General features: G+C 37.5%; 2 protein-coding genes across 6 annotated transcripts; both read left to right on the top strand.

The window, feature by feature from the left end:
* The first annotated feature begins 673 nt into the window (after window positions 1-673).
* LOC137858983 (coiled-coil domain-containing protein 14-like) lies at window positions 674-10,339 on the top strand. Of its 4 annotated transcripts, none has more exons than XM_068687518.1 (13): window positions 674-803; window positions 938-993; window positions 1,666-1,741; window positions 2,431-2,503; window positions 2,596-2,736; window positions 3,582-3,815; window positions 3,954-4,000; window positions 4,975-5,530; window positions 5,997-6,138; window positions 6,769-6,848; window positions 7,272-7,490; window positions 7,567-7,699; window positions 9,031-10,339. In XM_068687518.1, exons 1-13 carry the CDS (start codon window positions 771-773, stop codon window positions 9,995-9,997), a joined length of 2,757 nt encoding a protein of 918 aa, XP_068543619.1. In that variant the 5' UTR covers window positions 674-770; the 3' UTR covers window positions 9,998-10,339. The 4 variants fall into 4 exon arrangements, with proteins under 4 accessions (XP_068543619.1, XP_068543618.1, XP_068543617.1 ...); XM_068687517.1 differs by having other exon boundaries at window positions 3,906-4,000; window positions 7,275-7,490; XM_068687516.1 differs by having other exon boundaries at window positions 675-803; window positions 3,906-4,000.
* Window positions 10,340-11,484: 1,145 nt separating this feature from the next.
* On the top strand, window positions 11,485-15,853 carry LOC137858984 (coiled-coil domain-containing protein 14-like). Of its 2 annotated transcripts, none has more exons than XM_068687522.1 (5): window positions 11,485-11,652; window positions 12,283-12,362; window positions 12,789-13,004; window positions 13,081-13,213; window positions 14,545-15,853. In XM_068687522.1, exons 1-5 carry the CDS (start codon window positions 11,522-11,524, stop codon window positions 15,509-15,511), a joined length of 1,527 nt encoding a protein of 508 aa, XP_068543623.1. In that variant the 5' UTR covers window positions 11,485-11,521; the 3' UTR covers window positions 15,512-15,853. The 2 variants fall into 2 exon arrangements, with proteins under 2 accessions (XP_068543623.1, XP_068543622.1); XM_068687521.1 differs by having other exon boundaries at window positions 11,486-11,652; window positions 12,786-13,004.
* Window positions 15,854-17,241: the final 1,388 nt, after the last annotated feature.

The raw sequence follows: 17,241 nt of genomic DNA, 5'->3' as shown, positions 1-17,241 counted from the left end.
GTACTCTAGCAACACAGTACTGTAATTACATTTTCAGCCCGAGTAAGTGCAACTGCTTTCCGTGCTGTTTACAGGTCAGTTTATTCAGTTAACAAAACTGAATATATGCGGAATGCTGATGTTAGCCTGTGCGAAACCCGGCTGAGGCGCTGTTTGTCCTTCACCACCTACATACAGTGGCGTTTTAAGGGAAGATTTGGCACTAGCTGGAGACCAAAGGCCTGATATATGCCAAACGTCTGCGGTTCCCTTTGACTTTCCACCACTCTGCTTAACATTTGTGCTGCTGAGGCCGAGCTCAGGCCGTTAAGGCACTTTTCTGAGGCACTTTTCCTTCAGGGGGCGCTGCGCACCCCTCAAAGTCCGTTCCTCGGGGTGTTTTATGGGCGCATCCAGCCACCACCGGGCAGGTTAATATACCAAAGCAGCCCTAAAGCCGCAGCGGGCGCCCCGAGGGGCACCCCGGCTCTGCGTGAGGCTGCGTGGGGAACCACACCGCCCCCAGCCGCCCACCGGCGGTTCTGAGGGGAGCAGCAGGGCGGGGCCGCGAAGCCCTTCGGAAGAAGGCGGGCCCGCGGTGCGGCCACACCCCCACGGCCATCTCCGCTTTCCCATTGGCTCTTTCGCTCCTTTCTCCACCAATCCCCGCGCAGGCCCTCCCCGCACAGACCCCTCCCTCCCTCCTTCCCGCGCTCGACAAACGGCGGGGCGGGGCCTAAGGAGCGTTAGCCCCGCCCCTCGGCTCAACGGCCGCCGCAGGGGCCGGGGCCATGGCGAGGGCGGGCGCCGCGCGGCCCTGCAAGGTGCGGGCAGGGGCAGGGGTCGGGACCCTCGGGGGGGGCGGGGGTGTCCTGCTGAGGGCCCTGCGGGGAGCGCTGCCTTCGTGCAGCCCTTCCCCGTTGTGGGGGTGTTGGTGCAAGGTTTCTGTGCCCGGCAGGTGCTGTCCTCTGGGAGGCAGGCGGGAGCAGCGAAGGTGCCGGCTGGAAGGAGGCGGTAAGGCTCGGCTCGGGGCTGTGTCTGCGATGGAGGGTGGGTGTTAGTAGCTAGGGGCCTTGTACCTGCTGTCATTTAGCCAGAAATTGCGTGTGTGCATCGGTAAAGGTGCCTGGCTTGAAGGCTGAGCAGCCTGTGCACAGACAGAGCTAACCTGAGCAGAAGGCTTGACTGGGGAAATAAGACCTTAACTCTGTACCTTACATTTATGAAAGACTGAATCCATGTAGTTACTAGTCTCTATAAGTGTTAAGACTAAATTCTCCTTGGACATAAGTTGTTAGTATCTGTTCAGTGCTTCTGCTGCAGCAGTAGAGTTTGCAAAAAGAGAAGGATACTTGTTTATATGCTGTATACATTGTGTATGTATATATTATATGTATATATTTTATATACATACATATCATATCGAATAGCCTGAGTTGGAAGAGAACTCAAAGACCACCCAGTTCCAACCCCCTGCCGTGGGCAGGGATGCCACCCGCTGCATCAGGTTGCTCAGGGCCTCATCCAACCTGGCCTTGAACACTTGCAGGGATGGGGCATCCACAACCACTCTGGGCAAAAAAAATTATTGACAGAATAATTTTTAGTTTTCTGTTATTGAATAAAGGTAACTTTGTAGTTTGCATGCTAAGGAGGTAATATGAACAGTGAATTTAACTCTTTCAGGTTTGGATTAAGAAAAGAATGTCACCCTGATGTGGAGGCTGGATACTCTCTCTATTCCACTGATTCTGATGACCAGGTAGTCAAGTGACTTTTTAATACAGTCATCTATGTTATCTAGAGAGAACGGAAGCTGGAATACGTGCAAAAAAACATCAACAAGTTAATTTAGAAACTACTGCATCTTGAGTAGAAACAGCTCCTGCAAAGCCAGCAAGAGGGTCTCTCTTTACTCCATGTTGCAGATGCACGCAAGTTGGCTTCGTGTGCATTTTGACTATTGACAGAGCTTATTAAGGCACAACATATGTTTTGCAAACATAACGATGCTGTATATGCTGCAAGAACCATAGCCATATTTGTTAGATTTTGTGCCGGAAAGAGTATGTTGCATGCTGCAGCAATGTTTTCTGTGCAGTGCTGAGTCAATTATTTCCAAACCAAAAATATGCTGTAGATAATAGCTAAACTGTACCTTAAAGTAGCAATAAAAAAACCACATGCTTGTAATTACCAAAACATGTAATCCAACAAAAGGACATACATGCAACAACATATCTTTTGTTTTGTTTTGTTTTTTTCTCGAAAGTTGCATGCTTTCTAATTTTCAAATAATTGCAAATAATTGTAGACTAATACATGGGAAATCAAGCATTTTTGCTGATGATCAATAGTTGTTTTTTCAGGTAATAGTGGGGAACAGTCTTCTCTAAAATGGTGTCTTGTTTTACTGATGCTCTTTTTCTGACCACAGTATTCTTTATGCAGGTTGATTCTATTCATAATGGACTTGACCGTTGTGCAGCTTTACTGAAGAATATCTTACAAAATGAGGCTACAGGTTGTACCTATTGAAAATTTGTTAAGTCTTCAGTTTTTGTAATGCTGTTTTGATTTGTTTTGTTGACCAGCTTTTGTTTCAAATATTAATAGGAAGGGAGACTAACCATAAACAACCTGGGAAAACAACTTCTGTTAAATTTCCTTCCAAGCCTTTGCTAACAAAAGCAAGTACATCCAATAAGAAAGGGCTGAAAAAAAATATTACTGCTGCGCACATCCGAAAAGAAATTGGTAAGCAGATTTTTGGGGGCTTGCTTTTTTTCCTCAAACAATACTGAGAGACTGTTGAACCTCTTGAGGAGATGTAATAAGGCTTCAGATGTATTTTGTTGTAGGTTGATCCAGGGCTAGATCTGCAAAGGATATAGACATTGCTCATTACTTTTAGAAACTATAAATATTTTAGCAATTACTGAAACTCTCAGATGTTTGAGCTTCATGTAAAAAAAAAAAAAAGAAAGCTAGGTGGGTTTACAAATACCAATATGATAAAGAGTTTAGCTATTAGGAAATACAAAACAGAATGTTACTTGAAGTAATTCATGTTTTTATTAGCATTTCTTCCTCTCTCCACTCCATTTGTTTTGTGCAATTTCTAATCCAGTAGACAGGCGGGACCTGTGAACTTGGTATATAGCAGAATGACTCTTTTGTCAATTATAGAAAATGGGCACCTAGTTCATGTCTTTCCAGCACTGGAAGAATATGTAATTTCAATTATACCCAACATTAAAAAAATTATATTTGGAGAGTGCTTGGTATGGGTTATTTCCAATAGCCTAAAAGTTTAGGAAACAGCTTAGCAGAGATGTTACAAGTAGTGTTTTCGAACTTTATATGGGATTAAATCCCTTTGCTTCTTTCAAGGACAACAGTCTATCCAACTGGGTTAGTTTGCTCTATCTGGGGGGGGGGGGGGAACCTAAGATGAATTAATTTGCTGCTCATCAAATCTGACTAGGATCTTAGGCCATAAGATATTTTATATGTGAAAAGAACTTACTAGTGTGCCTGATGACACAATGTGTTTGTGTAAGTCTTCAACTTCAGCTGAGTTTTTTGATCCTTTTCTCTAGTGCAAATATCAAATAAGAAACTTGCCCCATCTACCGGACCATCTACGGAGAAAGAACTTTCCAGTGCACAACAGAATCAGCTGGTTCAACCAATTCATATGCCTTGTAGTCAACAGTCTCCTGTGATGCATCAGAAACTGTGTGAACATGTGCAAACTCAGATGTCTCTGGTAACTGACCAGCCACCGCAGAACAGTAACCAAATTCCTGCTGTAACTCCTACCTCAGATCATGGTTAGTAGAACTATTAATAGTGGGTTTGCTATTTTACTCTGAGTTTTGTCCAGTATTGCCCTGATCTATGATACCATTGTTTTCCTTCAGGATATCAAAATGTTACAGCTTTTAATTATCGATTACCTACCTCCACAGCAGATCTGTCCCTACAGTGTGCAGCTAATCCCTTATCTACTCAATCAGTAAGTAAAAGTTTGATTTGAAATATTAATAAACATTTTAAATGAGCAATAACTATTTCTTCATTTATTTGTGGGGTTTTTATTGGGTTTACATAATTTTTTTCCTTAAGAAAAAAATGTACATATTTCAACCTATATTGATGAACAGAATAAATAATGACAGGAAATACTTCTATTTAATATGTTTTATACGTAGACACGGATTAATGAAATTGGAGGCATTACAAATGGCTGTTTGTCGCTCTGTGGTGGATTCTGTAATAGACAGTGAGCATGAAAAGTGCAGGGAATTATTCGTTAGTGTTAATAATTATATTCTCAGTCATGCTCATTAGGGTCACTAAACAATTTCTGATTAAATAAATCAGCTGATACGTACCTTTTCCCCACCAATGATCAAGTTGCGTATTTCTTTAGATACTGTGTCGTATCTTAGAGCCATATTTTAAAAGGCTTGTGTGTTTCAGGGCATAAAATAATACTAATGGAGAGTACCAACCGCCGTCTTGGGAAATGTTAAAGGCTTGCACCTTGAGACTGTAGACTTATTTTCCATCTGCAGGCATTCCATGTATAGTTAGTGCTAACTCTGACTCTTTAAAAATTAGCCAAGTCCTTTTCTTTTTTTTCCCATTCTGGTTTGCTTTCAAGGAATGTGTACTTACAAAGCAAAAAGCAACAGCAACAAAAGTGCTGCTGAGGTTTTTTTTCTTCAACAACAGCTGAGAATGACTGTGCTTTATGTTATCTATATTTAAGGTAAAGATAATGTAAACCAGATTTACACGTGAGTTATTCAGTCTGCTGGAAAACTTATGCAATTAAGGATTTTGAGATGCATTTATTTTTATAAAATGCAAAGAATGATCAAGACTACACTGAGGGAGACTAGTTTTTTTTTTTGTTGTTGTATTTTAAACATTTGAAAAACCTCCATGTTAATTTTCTGTTCAATATGAATAATCTTCATGCAGGATGTTCTTGTAAGCAGTGGCAATGAATGCATGGCACAGATGAAGGGAACTGTGGCTTTCCCTGTAGTTTCTAATTCTACTACTCCACAAACACAGTCAGCCAGTGCTCTTCCTGGTGTGATGCCCTGTATAGCATCAGGTGTATCACATAACTCTACAGTGCCTACGTTCACCCCATCGTCTGTTGGCAGAGAGATGACCCCAAGCCATGAGCAGCAGCGTAAAGAAGCAGACCTGATAAGATGCATACAGGCTCACCTGTCCCTGTTACAATCGCATGAAATGACAAATGGCAGGACTGATCAGAAGCACTGTCATCATTGTCCAGCAACACAAAATGTCTCAATGAACACGGAGGAGGATGCTTTTGACGAACTCAGTGAAGAAGATGACTTGAATGTACTTGACGTAGCCCCAGTGAGAGATACAAGTTGCCAGAGAAGTTTTGTAAGGAAAGATCTAAAACAGAGACAAGAAAGCCCAGAAAAAACAGCCCATAAAGTTAAGACAGTGAAATACCTCCTGGGAGAGCTCCGAGCACTGATAACAGATCAAGGTAGGACACGCTCATTTTGAAGTAGAGCAATTATGTAAAAATAACAGAAAAACTGCATAAAATGAGCAAGCACTTCATTTTCAGAAAGTTGTGTGATATTTTGGATTGGTTTTCCACAGCTTTAAGTCCTTAATGTTTCACTGTGGACAAGAATTAAGTTATTTTGGGGAGTGTTTTAACATAGTTGTAACAGCGAGGATAAAGATAGTTCTCATTTCATACACAGTGTTTTCACTTCAGAAAGAGAACGGTGTAGACAGGTTGCAACAGCAACCCCACCAAGGTTAGTTAGATAGGATTTACCAAGATCCAAAAGTGTAGTTCTCATAGTCAAGCTTTAAAGTTTTAAATACAGATGGGTGGACAGAATAAATCGAGTTTTCTTTTAATGTAGATTACATACTATTGCATCAGTTTGACTATCCCATTACAGGTTTTTCTGTTTCTTTTTTCCCACCTTCTGCAGATGATTCAGAGATGTTAAGGTTGATGAATGAAATAGAAGACTGCATATCATTGCTCCCAGCTGTAGTGGGAAGTACGAACGTACAAACCGAAATAGCACTAGCTCTACAGCCTCTCAGAAGTGAAAATGCACAGCTGCGTAGGTTAGTAACTGTTTGGAGATTCTGTGTTTACTGCAAAAGCACCTAAGGTATTCTTAATTGGTCTGTTCTAAGTATTCTTAATTGGTCTGTTCTAAATTGCACGTTTTGGCATTGTTGTGTTCTAAGTGCTGTGGCCCTTTCGTCTTTGTCTATACAATATATTGCCAAGTGTGTTGGTAAGGCTTTGTTTTAATTAACGCGTAGCTACTGAAGCAAGATGTCAGTTAATACTGGTGCTTTATTAGCGTCAGTTACACCATGACTGGGACTTTGTCTAGGTGGGATCAGCATAGCATCTTGTCTGAAAACTACAGTATTAACATAATCAGTTTGCTCTTTATTCCTTTTGTAGTGTATTCTTAGATGTAGAAATAAGGCTCATTTCAGAGGAGCTTTCAGTTACATAACTGGGTAACACTTCACTTCACAGCAGAGGGAAATATGTTTACCAGACTTTGCAAAGGGTCTTTTGTGTTGAAGAAAGATTGGAATGCAAGAAAAACACATTAATAAAACTTTCTCATATTTCTAAAATATTGTGACATTTTATTCTTACCAAACTAATTTAAAATGCATTGTTTTGGGACTTATTTTGAACTTTCTGAATATGCACTTTTTCACAATTCACAGGAGACTAAGAATATTAAACCAGCAACTCAGGGAGCGAGAGAGAAATGAGAAGACATCTGGACAGAGCTGCAACTATGAATGTAAAGTACTAGTAGATAATGATGTTTATTAGGGAAATTTTTGTTAAGGCTTTGTTTAAAGAGATAAGCATAATAAAGATATATAAATAAAAAATAACACTACATACTACAGCCTTTAGTGACAACTAAACTAAGCATTGAGGATCTAGTCACGCAACTGCATTTGTATGGCTTGTTGTGCCTGTTTAGGTTCCAGGGACATGAAGGGTTCAGCTCCAGAACAGATTACTTTACCTTATGTCCTCTTACAATGAGAATGACAATCAACTAAGAAGAAAGCTTATCTCCCAGTTTATCTCCCTGCCTCAAAAAAATTATTTTATCTGTAAACAAAATTATGAGCATTTCTTAAAAACAGTTCAGTGTATAAGTCGAAACTGTACCACACAAGACACTTAACTTCATATATTTTACTTTTGGTAGTAGTTTCCTTGCAGTCCTTGAACATGATGCTCCAGACTCAATTGAAAGAATCACTGAAAGGCCTAGAGTCGCTACAGGCTAAAAATGAAGAGCTACTTAAAATAATAGAAAATCAGAAGGAAGAAAACAAACATCTTGCAAAAGATATTCAAGATAAAGAAAAGGAATTGCTTGAAAACAAACAGCAATATGATATTCATTCCACCAAGCTCAAGATTGGTAAGTATTTTAAAATTGTTCTTCATTTGGTGTTTTAAAATTTGAAAAAAAAGCTCAATTCTTCTTGGTGTTTTAGAGGTGGAGGAGGCATTAGCAAACGTGAAGAGCCTTCAATTTAACCTGGAAGCTTCTGAGAAGGAAAATAAGATTTTGGGCATAACATTACGCCAGCGTGATGCAGAAGTTAACAGACTACGTGAGTTAACCAGGTACTGTTGGCTAAGTGTTATTTTGGCCTCTTGACATCACTTTTTTTTCCCTCCGTCCTTCAGGTTATTGTAATCTATAGTAATACATCAGTATCTTTGAGGCAGGCTAAAACCTCTCTTGGTGCATACTATTTGCTACTATAGTGCTATAACTTCATTAAAACAGTTATCCTGTTCCATAATGTTAGTCCTCTTTTAAAGAGCAATGCTACCTGAAGTAACTTGTGCAAAGTCTTAACTCTTGTAGCAGACTGCAAGTAAGGAGCTGCTTGGGAAGTGCATGGACCTGAAAACCTACTGATACTTCCCTTGAAGCTGTAGAATTATTCAGTTCAAAAGTTAATTTCCTAAAGGAGGGATTTCTCTTTCCCCTTAGAAAATCAAAAATCAAACTCTTATGAAAAGAACTGGCAAAAAGATCAGTCTTCAAGTCTCCCACAGTGAGCTCTTCTTGTGGGAATGAGCAGTCCCTCATTTAATTGTACATACACTTGAATTAGATTATGCTTAAATTTTAATGAAGGATGAGGGTAGGAACTCTTAGATCCCCTGAAGGAACATTGCATTACTCACCTTTTTTTTTTTTTTTTTTTAATGTTACTGTGAATTTATTTCATCGTGTTCAATGAATCTGGTGACAAGCTGAGAGGCTCACAAATGTTTTTAAACATCCAGAGTGGTGTGTACATAAAATTTGTGTGGACATGATGTGCAGAGGAAGATCATCTGTCTTGTTTTTAGGTGATACTGATTGAAATGTGGAGTGTTTTTAATCATTATTTCTATCTTTAGTAGACATTCAGATACATTATGCTTTTCTGTAGCTGTTAAATACTGACCACCAGATGGTAGTATAATGATGTCTCATTATTGCCTGTTTATATAAATATCCTGGATAATATATATATTAGGATTAAGTGTTCAGTTTTTGATACAGAAAACAGAAAATTAGAAAAAATATTTTTTTTTTTCTTTAGAAGCAAGAGAATATTTTGGAAATATCAGAGGAAACTTCCTCTGATTTTGATAGTTGTTTCTATGTGCTTTATAATAGTTTCTTGACATCTATTTACTTTGCAGTACTTAAAACAGGTAAATCAGGAATAATCTGAATAACTTCAGTGTGTTGCGCTAGGCGCATTTCTCTGAGGCAAGTTTCTTCAATTTAATTCTTCGCAATTGGTTCATATATATATTAGTATTTTATGTATGTAGAAAGAATTGCAATTTTGCTGTCATCTGATAAATCTGTTTTCATTTTTATATAAAAGTTTTTGACAAATAGTTGCCAAAAACATAGTTAACCTGCTGCATTTATCTTCTCTTTATAGAACTTTGCAGTGCAGTATGGCCAAACTTCTGTCAGACCTCACAGCAGACAATATTAAACCAAGATCTGAAAAAGGTCTCTCAAAGTCCCTTTTGGAAGACTATGAGAAACGGATGCAGCCTGATCCATTTCCTGGGAGTAGTTCAGTAATGACTTACCTTAAAAAATTAGAAATGGATCATATTTTGACAGATACAGAACTTCAATCTTCAAATAAAAACGGAGAATTGCAAATGCTAAATCTAGCCTATGAAACGTTTGCTGCTGAAGAAAATAATATAAACCATATATTCTCAGAAGAAAGAACATCAGCTTCCAGAATATTGCCAACCTTACTGAAGCAAGATGCAGAAACAGTTAGTGATTCTGGGACTTTAATAGATGAACAAAGCAAGTTGGATGAGACTGTTTACATTCCATTGACTAGCAGTGCCTCTAAAAAACAGGTTGTCTTGGGGAGAACTGATGGACTACATCATACTAGAGGGGCTTGTAAGATGTTAGACTTCAACTGTGATCTGTCAAACTCTTTGCAGCAGAATAGATGTGAAACGTCAAAGGATCCAACTATTCTGGATAAATTAAGCACTGGGTACAGCGTGAAAAAGAGTATGGAAAACACACTTGAAGTTACAGGGGATAAGGTGAAGCCAGGGGACAAAGTCCAAGTGAAGCCAAAAGGTGCTCCAAGTGGAGTTGCAAAAGACTGCACAGACAAACCAGGCCAAATTCAGACACATGTTCCAATGCCATTTCAGAAAGAGTTTCCTAAGAAACGAGGCAATGAAGCAACTGATACTAGTTTTATTTCATTTGATGATATATCAGGGAGGTCTGAGTGGAGTGCATCCTCTTTTTCAACATTTACTTCTCGAGATGAAGAGGACTTTAAGAATGGCTTAGCAGCATTGGATGCCAACATAGCTAGGTTACAAAGAACTCTGCAAAATACCATTATGAAACAATGACTATGAGGAAACAAAATAGGATGTGCTTCTTCAGATAATTTAGTTTTTTTCTGAGGTGCATTAATAAGTATGGTACTGATAGTAGTATTTGTATTTCTTGTATGAATTGAGTTCCTAGCTGTTTAAATTATGAATGGAATTTGTTCCTCATTAAATTATGGTGCTGCTTCCCTTGATGTGTAATAACTTCAAATAACTGGCATAAATTCATTTTTTAAAAATTGATGACTTAGGTTTATACCCTTTAACTGCAAAATCTAATTCTTAGCACAACCTTTGATAACTAATAAATTAATGTACTGTTGGCACTATTTTTTTCTATTAAATGATAAAAGGACACAATTGTTTTCTGTGCTTTTCTGAAGTAGAAGGAACAGCATTAAGAGATGCATTTGAAGTCAACTGCAAATGTGATAAAATTGGGAGAATTTTTGATTTAATAATAATTTGACATGTATAAAATAAGATGCATAGTTATTTCCCTTGTTTTTGACTTTCAGTTTTCAAAAGTTAACTCCTTGTGGCTTATGGTGAAGGAGTGCAAAGTGTCAACATCAAAGAAATGGGTGGACAGGACTTCTTTTTCAGCTGCATTGTTTTTGAGCCAAGCTGAGTTTAGATCCAATATAATTCAGTAATAAAGTGGGAATTTAACTGATGAAAGTGGAGCTGCTTTGAACTTTAAAAAAAAAAAATCCACCTTGGCTAGATAATTCTCTTCACGTATTTTTTTTTTTTTTACTACTATTTTTAGAGGGGAATTTAAGGACTTAAGGGCAGAAGGCTTAAACTTTGCTTTATTGAATTGTTTTGCTTTATTGAATTGTTTTCTTCCCTGAAGATCAGTTGCAAGGTACCATAAGCAGGCGAGAGATTCCACAGGTAAATGCCAGGGAAGAGCTAACTACAGAGCAGCTCTGCAGCAGCATTGGAGGATTAAAACTAATGTGTGGGGATAAACAAATACTGAGATCGTACGGGATTTACAGTATATGGTAGATCCTGCAAAGCACATGAAGTAGCCCTTTTTCACTCATCATTGAGTAAGACTCAATTTTCACTTTAGATGATTAGCAATTATGTAAAAATAACAGAAAAACTGCATAAAATGAGCAAGCACTTCATTTTCAGAAAGTTGTGTGATATTTTGGATTGGTTTTCCACAGCTTTAAGTCCTTAATGTTTCACTGTGGACAAGAATTAAGTTATTTTGGGGAGTGTTTTAACATAGTTGTAACAGCGAGGATAAAGATAGTTCTCATTTCATACACAGTGTTTTCACTTCAGAAAGAGAACGGTGTAGACAGGTTGCAACAGCAACCCCACCAAGGTTAGTTAGATAGGATTTACCAAGATCCAAAAGTGTAGTTCTCATAGTCAAGCTTTAAAGTTTTAAATACAGATGGGTGGACAGAATAAATCGAGTTTTCTTTTAATGTAGATTACATACTATTGCATCAGTTTGACTATCCCATTACAGGTTTTTCTGTTTCTTTTTTCCCACCTTCTGCAGATGATTCAGAGATGTTAAGGTTGATGAATGAAATAGAAGACTGCATATCATTGCTCCCAGCTGTAGTGGGAAGTACGAACGTACAAACCGAAATAGCACTAGCTCTACAGCCTCTCAGAAGTGAAAATGCACAGCTGCGTAGGTTAGTAACTGTTTGGAGATTCTGTGTTTACTGCAAAAGCACCTAAGGTATTCTTAATTGGTCTGTTCTAAGTATTCTTAATTGGTCTGTTCTAAATTGCACGTTTTGGCATTGTTGTGTTCTAAGTGCTGTGGCCCTTTCGTCTTTGTCTATACAATATATTGCCAAGTGTGTTGGTAAGGCTTTGTTTTAATTAACGCGTAGCTACTGAAGCAAGATGTCAGTTAATACTGGTGCTTTATTAGCGTCAGTTACACCATGACTGGGACTTTGTCTAGGTGGGATCAGCATAGCATCTTGTCTGAAAACTACAGTATTAACATAATCAGTTTGCTCTTTATTCCTTTTGTAGTGTATTCTTAGATGTAGAAATAAGGCTCATTTCAGAGGAGCTTTCAGTTACATAACTGGGTAACACTTCACTTCACAGCAGAGGGAAATATGTTTACCAGACTTTGCAAAGGGTCTTTTGTGTTGAAGAAAGATTGGAATGCAAGAAAAACACATTAATAAAACTTTCTCATATTTCTAAAATATTGTGACATTTTATTCTTACCAAACTAATTTAAAATGCATTGTTTTGGGACTTATTTTGAACTTTCTGAATATGCACTTTTTCACAATTCACAGGAGACTAAGAATATTAAACCAGCAACTCAGGGAGCGAGAGAGAAATGAGAAGACATCTGGACAGAGCTGCAACTATGAATGTAAAGTACTAGTAGATAATGATGTTTATTAGGGAAATTTTTGTTAAGGCTTTGTTTAAAGAGATAAGCATAATAAAGATATATAAATAAAAAATAACACTACATACTACAGCCTTTAGTGACAACTAAACTAAGCATTGAGGATCTAGTCACGCAACTGCATTTGTATGGCTTGTTGTGCCTGTTTAGGTTCCAGGGACATGAAGGGTTCAGCTCCAGAACAGATTACTTTACCTTATGTCCTCTTACAATGAGAATGACAATCAACTAAGAAGAAAGCTTATCTCCCAGTTTATCTCCCTGCCTCAAAAAAATTATTTTATCTGTAAACAAAATTATGAGCATTTCTTAAAAACAGTTCAGTGTATAAGTCGAAACTGTACCACACAAGACACTTAACTTCATATATTTTACTTTTGGTAGTAGTTTCCTTGCAGTCCTTGAACATGATGCTCCAGACTCAATTGAAAGAATCACTGAAAGGCCTAGAGTCGCTACAGGCTAAAAATGAAGAGCTACTTAAAATAATAGAAAATCAGAAGGAAGAAAACAAACATCTTGCAAAAGATATTCAAGATAAAGAAAAGGAATTGCTTGAAAACAAACAGCAATATGATATTCATTCCACCAAGCTCAAGATTGGTAAGTATTTTAAAATTGTTCTTCATTTGGTGTTTTAAAATTTGAAAAAAAAGCTCAATTCTTCTTGGTGTTTTAGAGGTGGAGGAGGCATTAGCAAACGTGAAGAGCCTTCAATTTAACCTGGAAGCTTCTGAGAAGGAAAATAAGATTTTGGGCATAACATTACGCCAGCGTGATGCAGAAGTTAACAGACTACGTGAGTTAACCAGGTACTGTTGGCTAAGTGTTATTTTGGCCTCTTGACATCACTTTTTTTTCCCTCCGTCCTTCAGGTTATTGTAATCTATAGTAATACATCAGTATCTTTGAGGCAGGCTAAAACCTCTCTTGGTGCATACTATTTGCTACTATAGTGCTATAACTTCATTAAAACAGTTATCCTGTTCCATAATGTTAGTCCTCTTTTAAAGAGCAATGCTACCTGAAGTAACTTGTGCAAAGTCTTAACTCTTGTAGCAGACTGCAAGTAAGGAGCTGCTTGGGAAGTGCATGGACCTGAAAACCTACTGATACTTCCCTTGAAGCTGTAGAATTATTCAGTTCAAAAGTTAATTTCCTAAAGGAGGGATTTCTCTTTCCCCTTAGAAAATCAAAAATCAAACTCTTATGAAAAGAACTGGCAAAAAGATCAGTCTTCAAGTCTCCCACAGTGAGCTCTTCTTGTGGGAATGAGCAGTCCCTCATTTAATTGTACATACACTTGAATTAGATTATGCTTAAATTTTAATGAAGGATGAGGGTAGGAACTCTTAGATCCCCTGAAGGAACATTGCATTACTCACCTTTTTTTTTTTTTTTTTTTAATGTTACTGTGAATTTATTTCATCGTGTTCAATGAATCTGGTGACAAGCTGAGAGGCTCACAAATGTTTTTAAACATCCAGAGTGGTGTGTACATAAAATTTGTGTGGACATGATGTGCAGAGGAAGATCATCTGTCTTGTTTTTAGGTGATACTGATTGAAATGTGGAGTGTTTTTAATCATTATTTCTATCTTTAGTAGACATTCAGATACATTATGCTTTTCTGTAGCTGTTAAATACTGACCACCAGATGGTAGTATAATGATGTCTCATTATTGCCTGTTTATATAAATATCCTGGATAATATATATATTAGGATTAAGTGTTCAGTTTTTGATACAGAAAACAGAAAATTAGAAAAAATATTTTTTTTTTTCTTTAGAAGCAAGAGAATATTTTGGAAATATCAGAGGAAACTTCCTCTGATTTTGATAGTTGTTTCTATGTGCTTTATAATAGTTTCTTGACATCTATTTACTTTGCAGTACTTAAAACAGGTAAATCAGGAATAATCTGAATAACTTCAGTGTGTTGCGCTAGGCGCATTTCTCTGAGGCAAGTTTCTTCAATTTAATTCTTCGCAATTGGTTCATATATATATTAGTATTTTATGTATGTAGAAAGAATTGCAATTTTGCTGTCATCTGATAAATCTGTTTTCATTTTTATATAAAAGTTTTTGACAAATAGTTGCCAAAAACATAGTTAACCTGCTGCATTTATCTTCTCTTTATAGAACTTTGCAGTGCAGTATGGCCAAACTTCTGTCAGACCTCACAGCAGACAATATTAAACCAAGATCTGAAAAAGGTCTCTCAAAGTCCCTTTTGGAAGACTATGAGAAACGGATGCAGCCTGATCCATTTCCTGGGAGTAGTTCAGTAATGACTTACCTTAAAAAATTAGAAATGGATCATATTTTGACAGATACAGAACTTCAATCTTCAAATAAAAACGGAGAATTGCAAATGCTAAATCTAGCCTATGAAACGTTTGCTGCTGAAGAAAATAATATAAACCATATATTCTCAGAAGAAAGAACATCAGCTTCCAGAATATTGCCAACCTTACTGAAGCAAGATGCAGAAACAGTTAGTGATTCTGGGACTTTAATAGATGAACAAAGCAAGTTGGATGAGACTGTTTACATTCCATTGACTAGCAGTGCCTCTAAAAAACAGGTTGTCTTGGGGAGAACTGATGGACTACATCATACTAGAGGGGCTTGTAAGATGTTAGACTTCAACTGTGATCTGTCAAACTCTTTGCAGCAGAATAGATGTGAAACGTCAAAGGATCCAACTATTCTGGATAAATTAAGCACTGGGTACAGCGTGAAAAAGAGTATGGAAAACACACTTGAAGTTACAGGGGATAAGGTGAAGCCAGGGGACAAAGTCCAAGTGAAGCCAAAAGGTGCTCCAAGTGGAGTTGCAAAAGACTGCACAGACAAACCAGGCCAAATTCAGACACATGTTCCAATGCCATTTCAGAAAGAGTTTCCTAAGAAACGAGGCAATGAAGCAACTGATACTAGTTTTATTTCATTTGATGATATATCAGGGAGGTCTGAGTGGAGTGCATCCTCTTTTTCAACATTTACTTCTCGAGATGAAGAGGACTTTAAGAATGGCTTAGCAGCATTGGATGCCAACATAGCTAGGTTACAAAGAACTCTGCAAAATACCATTATGAAACAATGACTATGAGGAAACAAAATAGGATGTGCTTCTTCAGATAATTTAGTTTTTTTCTGAGGTGCATTAATAAGTATGGTACTGATAGTAGTATTTGTATTTCTTGTATGAATTGAGTTCCTAGCTGTTTAAATTATGAATGGAATTTGTTCCTCATTAAATTATGGTGCTGCTTCCCTTGATGTGTAATAACTTCAAATAACTGGCATAAATTCATTTTTTAAAAATTGATGACTTAGGTTTATACCCTTTAACTGCAAAATCTAATTCTTAGCACAACCTTTGATAACTAATAAATTAATGTACTGTTGGCACTATTTTTTTCTATTAAATGATAAAAGGACACAATTGTTTTCTGTGCTTTTCTGAAGTAGAAGGAACAGCATTAAGAGATGCATTTGAAGTCAACTGCAAATGTGATAAAATTGGGAGAATTTTTGATTTAATAATAATTTGACATGTATAAAATAAGATGCATAGTTATTTCCCTTGTTTTTGACTTTCAGTTTTCAAAAGTTAACTCCTTGTGGCTTATGGTGAAGGAGTGCAAAGTGTCAACATCAAAGAAATGGGTGGACAGGACTTCTTTTTCAGCTGCATTGTTTTTGAGCCAAGCTGAGTTTAGATCCAATATAATTCAGTAATAAAGTGGGAATTTAACTGATGAAAGTGGAGCTGCTTTGAACTTTAAAAAAAAAAAATCCACCTTGGCTAGATAATTCTCTTCACGTATTTTTTTTTTTTTTACTACTATTTTTAGAGGGGAATTTAAGGACTTAAGGGCAGAAGGCTTAAACTTTGCTTTATTGAATTGTTTTCTTCCCTGAAGATCAGTTGCAAGGTACCATAAGCAGGCGAGAGATTCCACAGGTAAATGCCAGGGAAGAGCTAACTACAGAGCAGCTCTGCAGCAGCATTGGAGGATTAAAACTAATGTGTGGGGATAAACAAATACTGAGATCGTACGGGATTTACAGTATATGGTAGATCCTGCAAAGCACATGAAGTAGCCCTTTTTCACTCATCATTGAGTAAGACTCAATTTTCACTTTAGAAAATTGTATTTGAAAGAATAAGTGGAGAGTCCAGACCCTTCGGAGTTCTGTTTTGCTTTACAGTTCTGTTTAAGGTCATCATTTTTATAGAAGATTGTTTGTTGCTTTTTTTAATCTTGAATATAGTACCAGTGCATAAACACAAAACACACTGGTGCTAAGAAACAGAAGCAGTAAGAGGCTTCAGTTAATATAAAAGAGAAGAATTAGGCATTATTTAGAGCTGGCAAACCAGAACAGTTAGCAAAGCACTAGAATACAGAGAATAGTTGTTGAGGTGTCAAATATCTACTGGGCATAAATAAAGTCTGGGCTGAGTCATGCAATTTGGCTTACACAGGAATGGGAGCAGAGCAGAGAATCATTCTAGTCCCTTACTCTCCTTGATAGATATTTCCAGATCTCAACATGGATCAGGAAACATTTGAAGTTGAGATACAGAGAGGTTGGGTTACTGCTACTGTTATGTTCCTCTTGCACACATAACAGCACTGAAATGGTGTTTTTTTCATGGCTCATGGTTTTTCAGGGAAAGCATCTTTGGAAATGGAACAGCACTATAAGAACCTGAATTTAAGACCTCTTTTCCTTCAGTGTTTGTGGTTGTGTTTTGTTTTCCCTAGAAGCTGGTAGAACCTGGTGCTGGCCTTTTCTCTTCTGTTTCTTTGTCGGATACAGGTA

Source organism: Anas acuta, chromosome 6 (assembly GCF_963932015.1).
Source record: "Anas acuta chromosome 6, bAnaAcu1.1, whole genome shotgun sequence".
NCBI lineage: Eukaryota > Metazoa > Chordata > Aves > Anseriformes > Anatidae > Anas > Anas acuta.
This window is presented reverse-complemented; position numbering and strand designations above follow the sequence as displayed.

Excerpts from the sequence above, each read along its gene's own strand:
- LOC137858983 (XM_068687516.1), top strand. The coding sequence starts at position 771 with ATGGCGAGGGCGGGCGCCGCGCGGCCCTGCAAG. Across the intron at positions 6,139-6,768 it reads GAAAATGCACAGCTGCGTAG|GAGACTAAGAATATTAAACC; the intron begins GTTAGTAACTGT and ends CACAATTCACAG. Across the intron at positions 7,491-7,566 it reads TTCCACCAAGCTCAAGATTG|AGGTGGAGGAGGCATTAGCA; the intron begins GTAAGTATTTTA and ends TTGGTGTTTTAG.
- LOC137858984 (XM_068687521.1), top strand. The coding sequence starts at position 11,522 with ATGTTAAGGTTGATGAATGAAATAGAAGACTGCATATCATTGCTCCCA. Across the intron at positions 11,653-12,282 it reads GAAAATGCACAGCTGCGTAG|GAGACTAAGAATATTAAACC; the intron begins GTTAGTAACTGT and ends CACAATTCACAG. Across the intron at positions 12,363-12,785 it reads ACAGAGCTGCAACTATGAAT|TAGTTTCCTTGCAGTCCTTG; the intron begins GTAAAGTACTAG and ends TACTTTTGGTAG.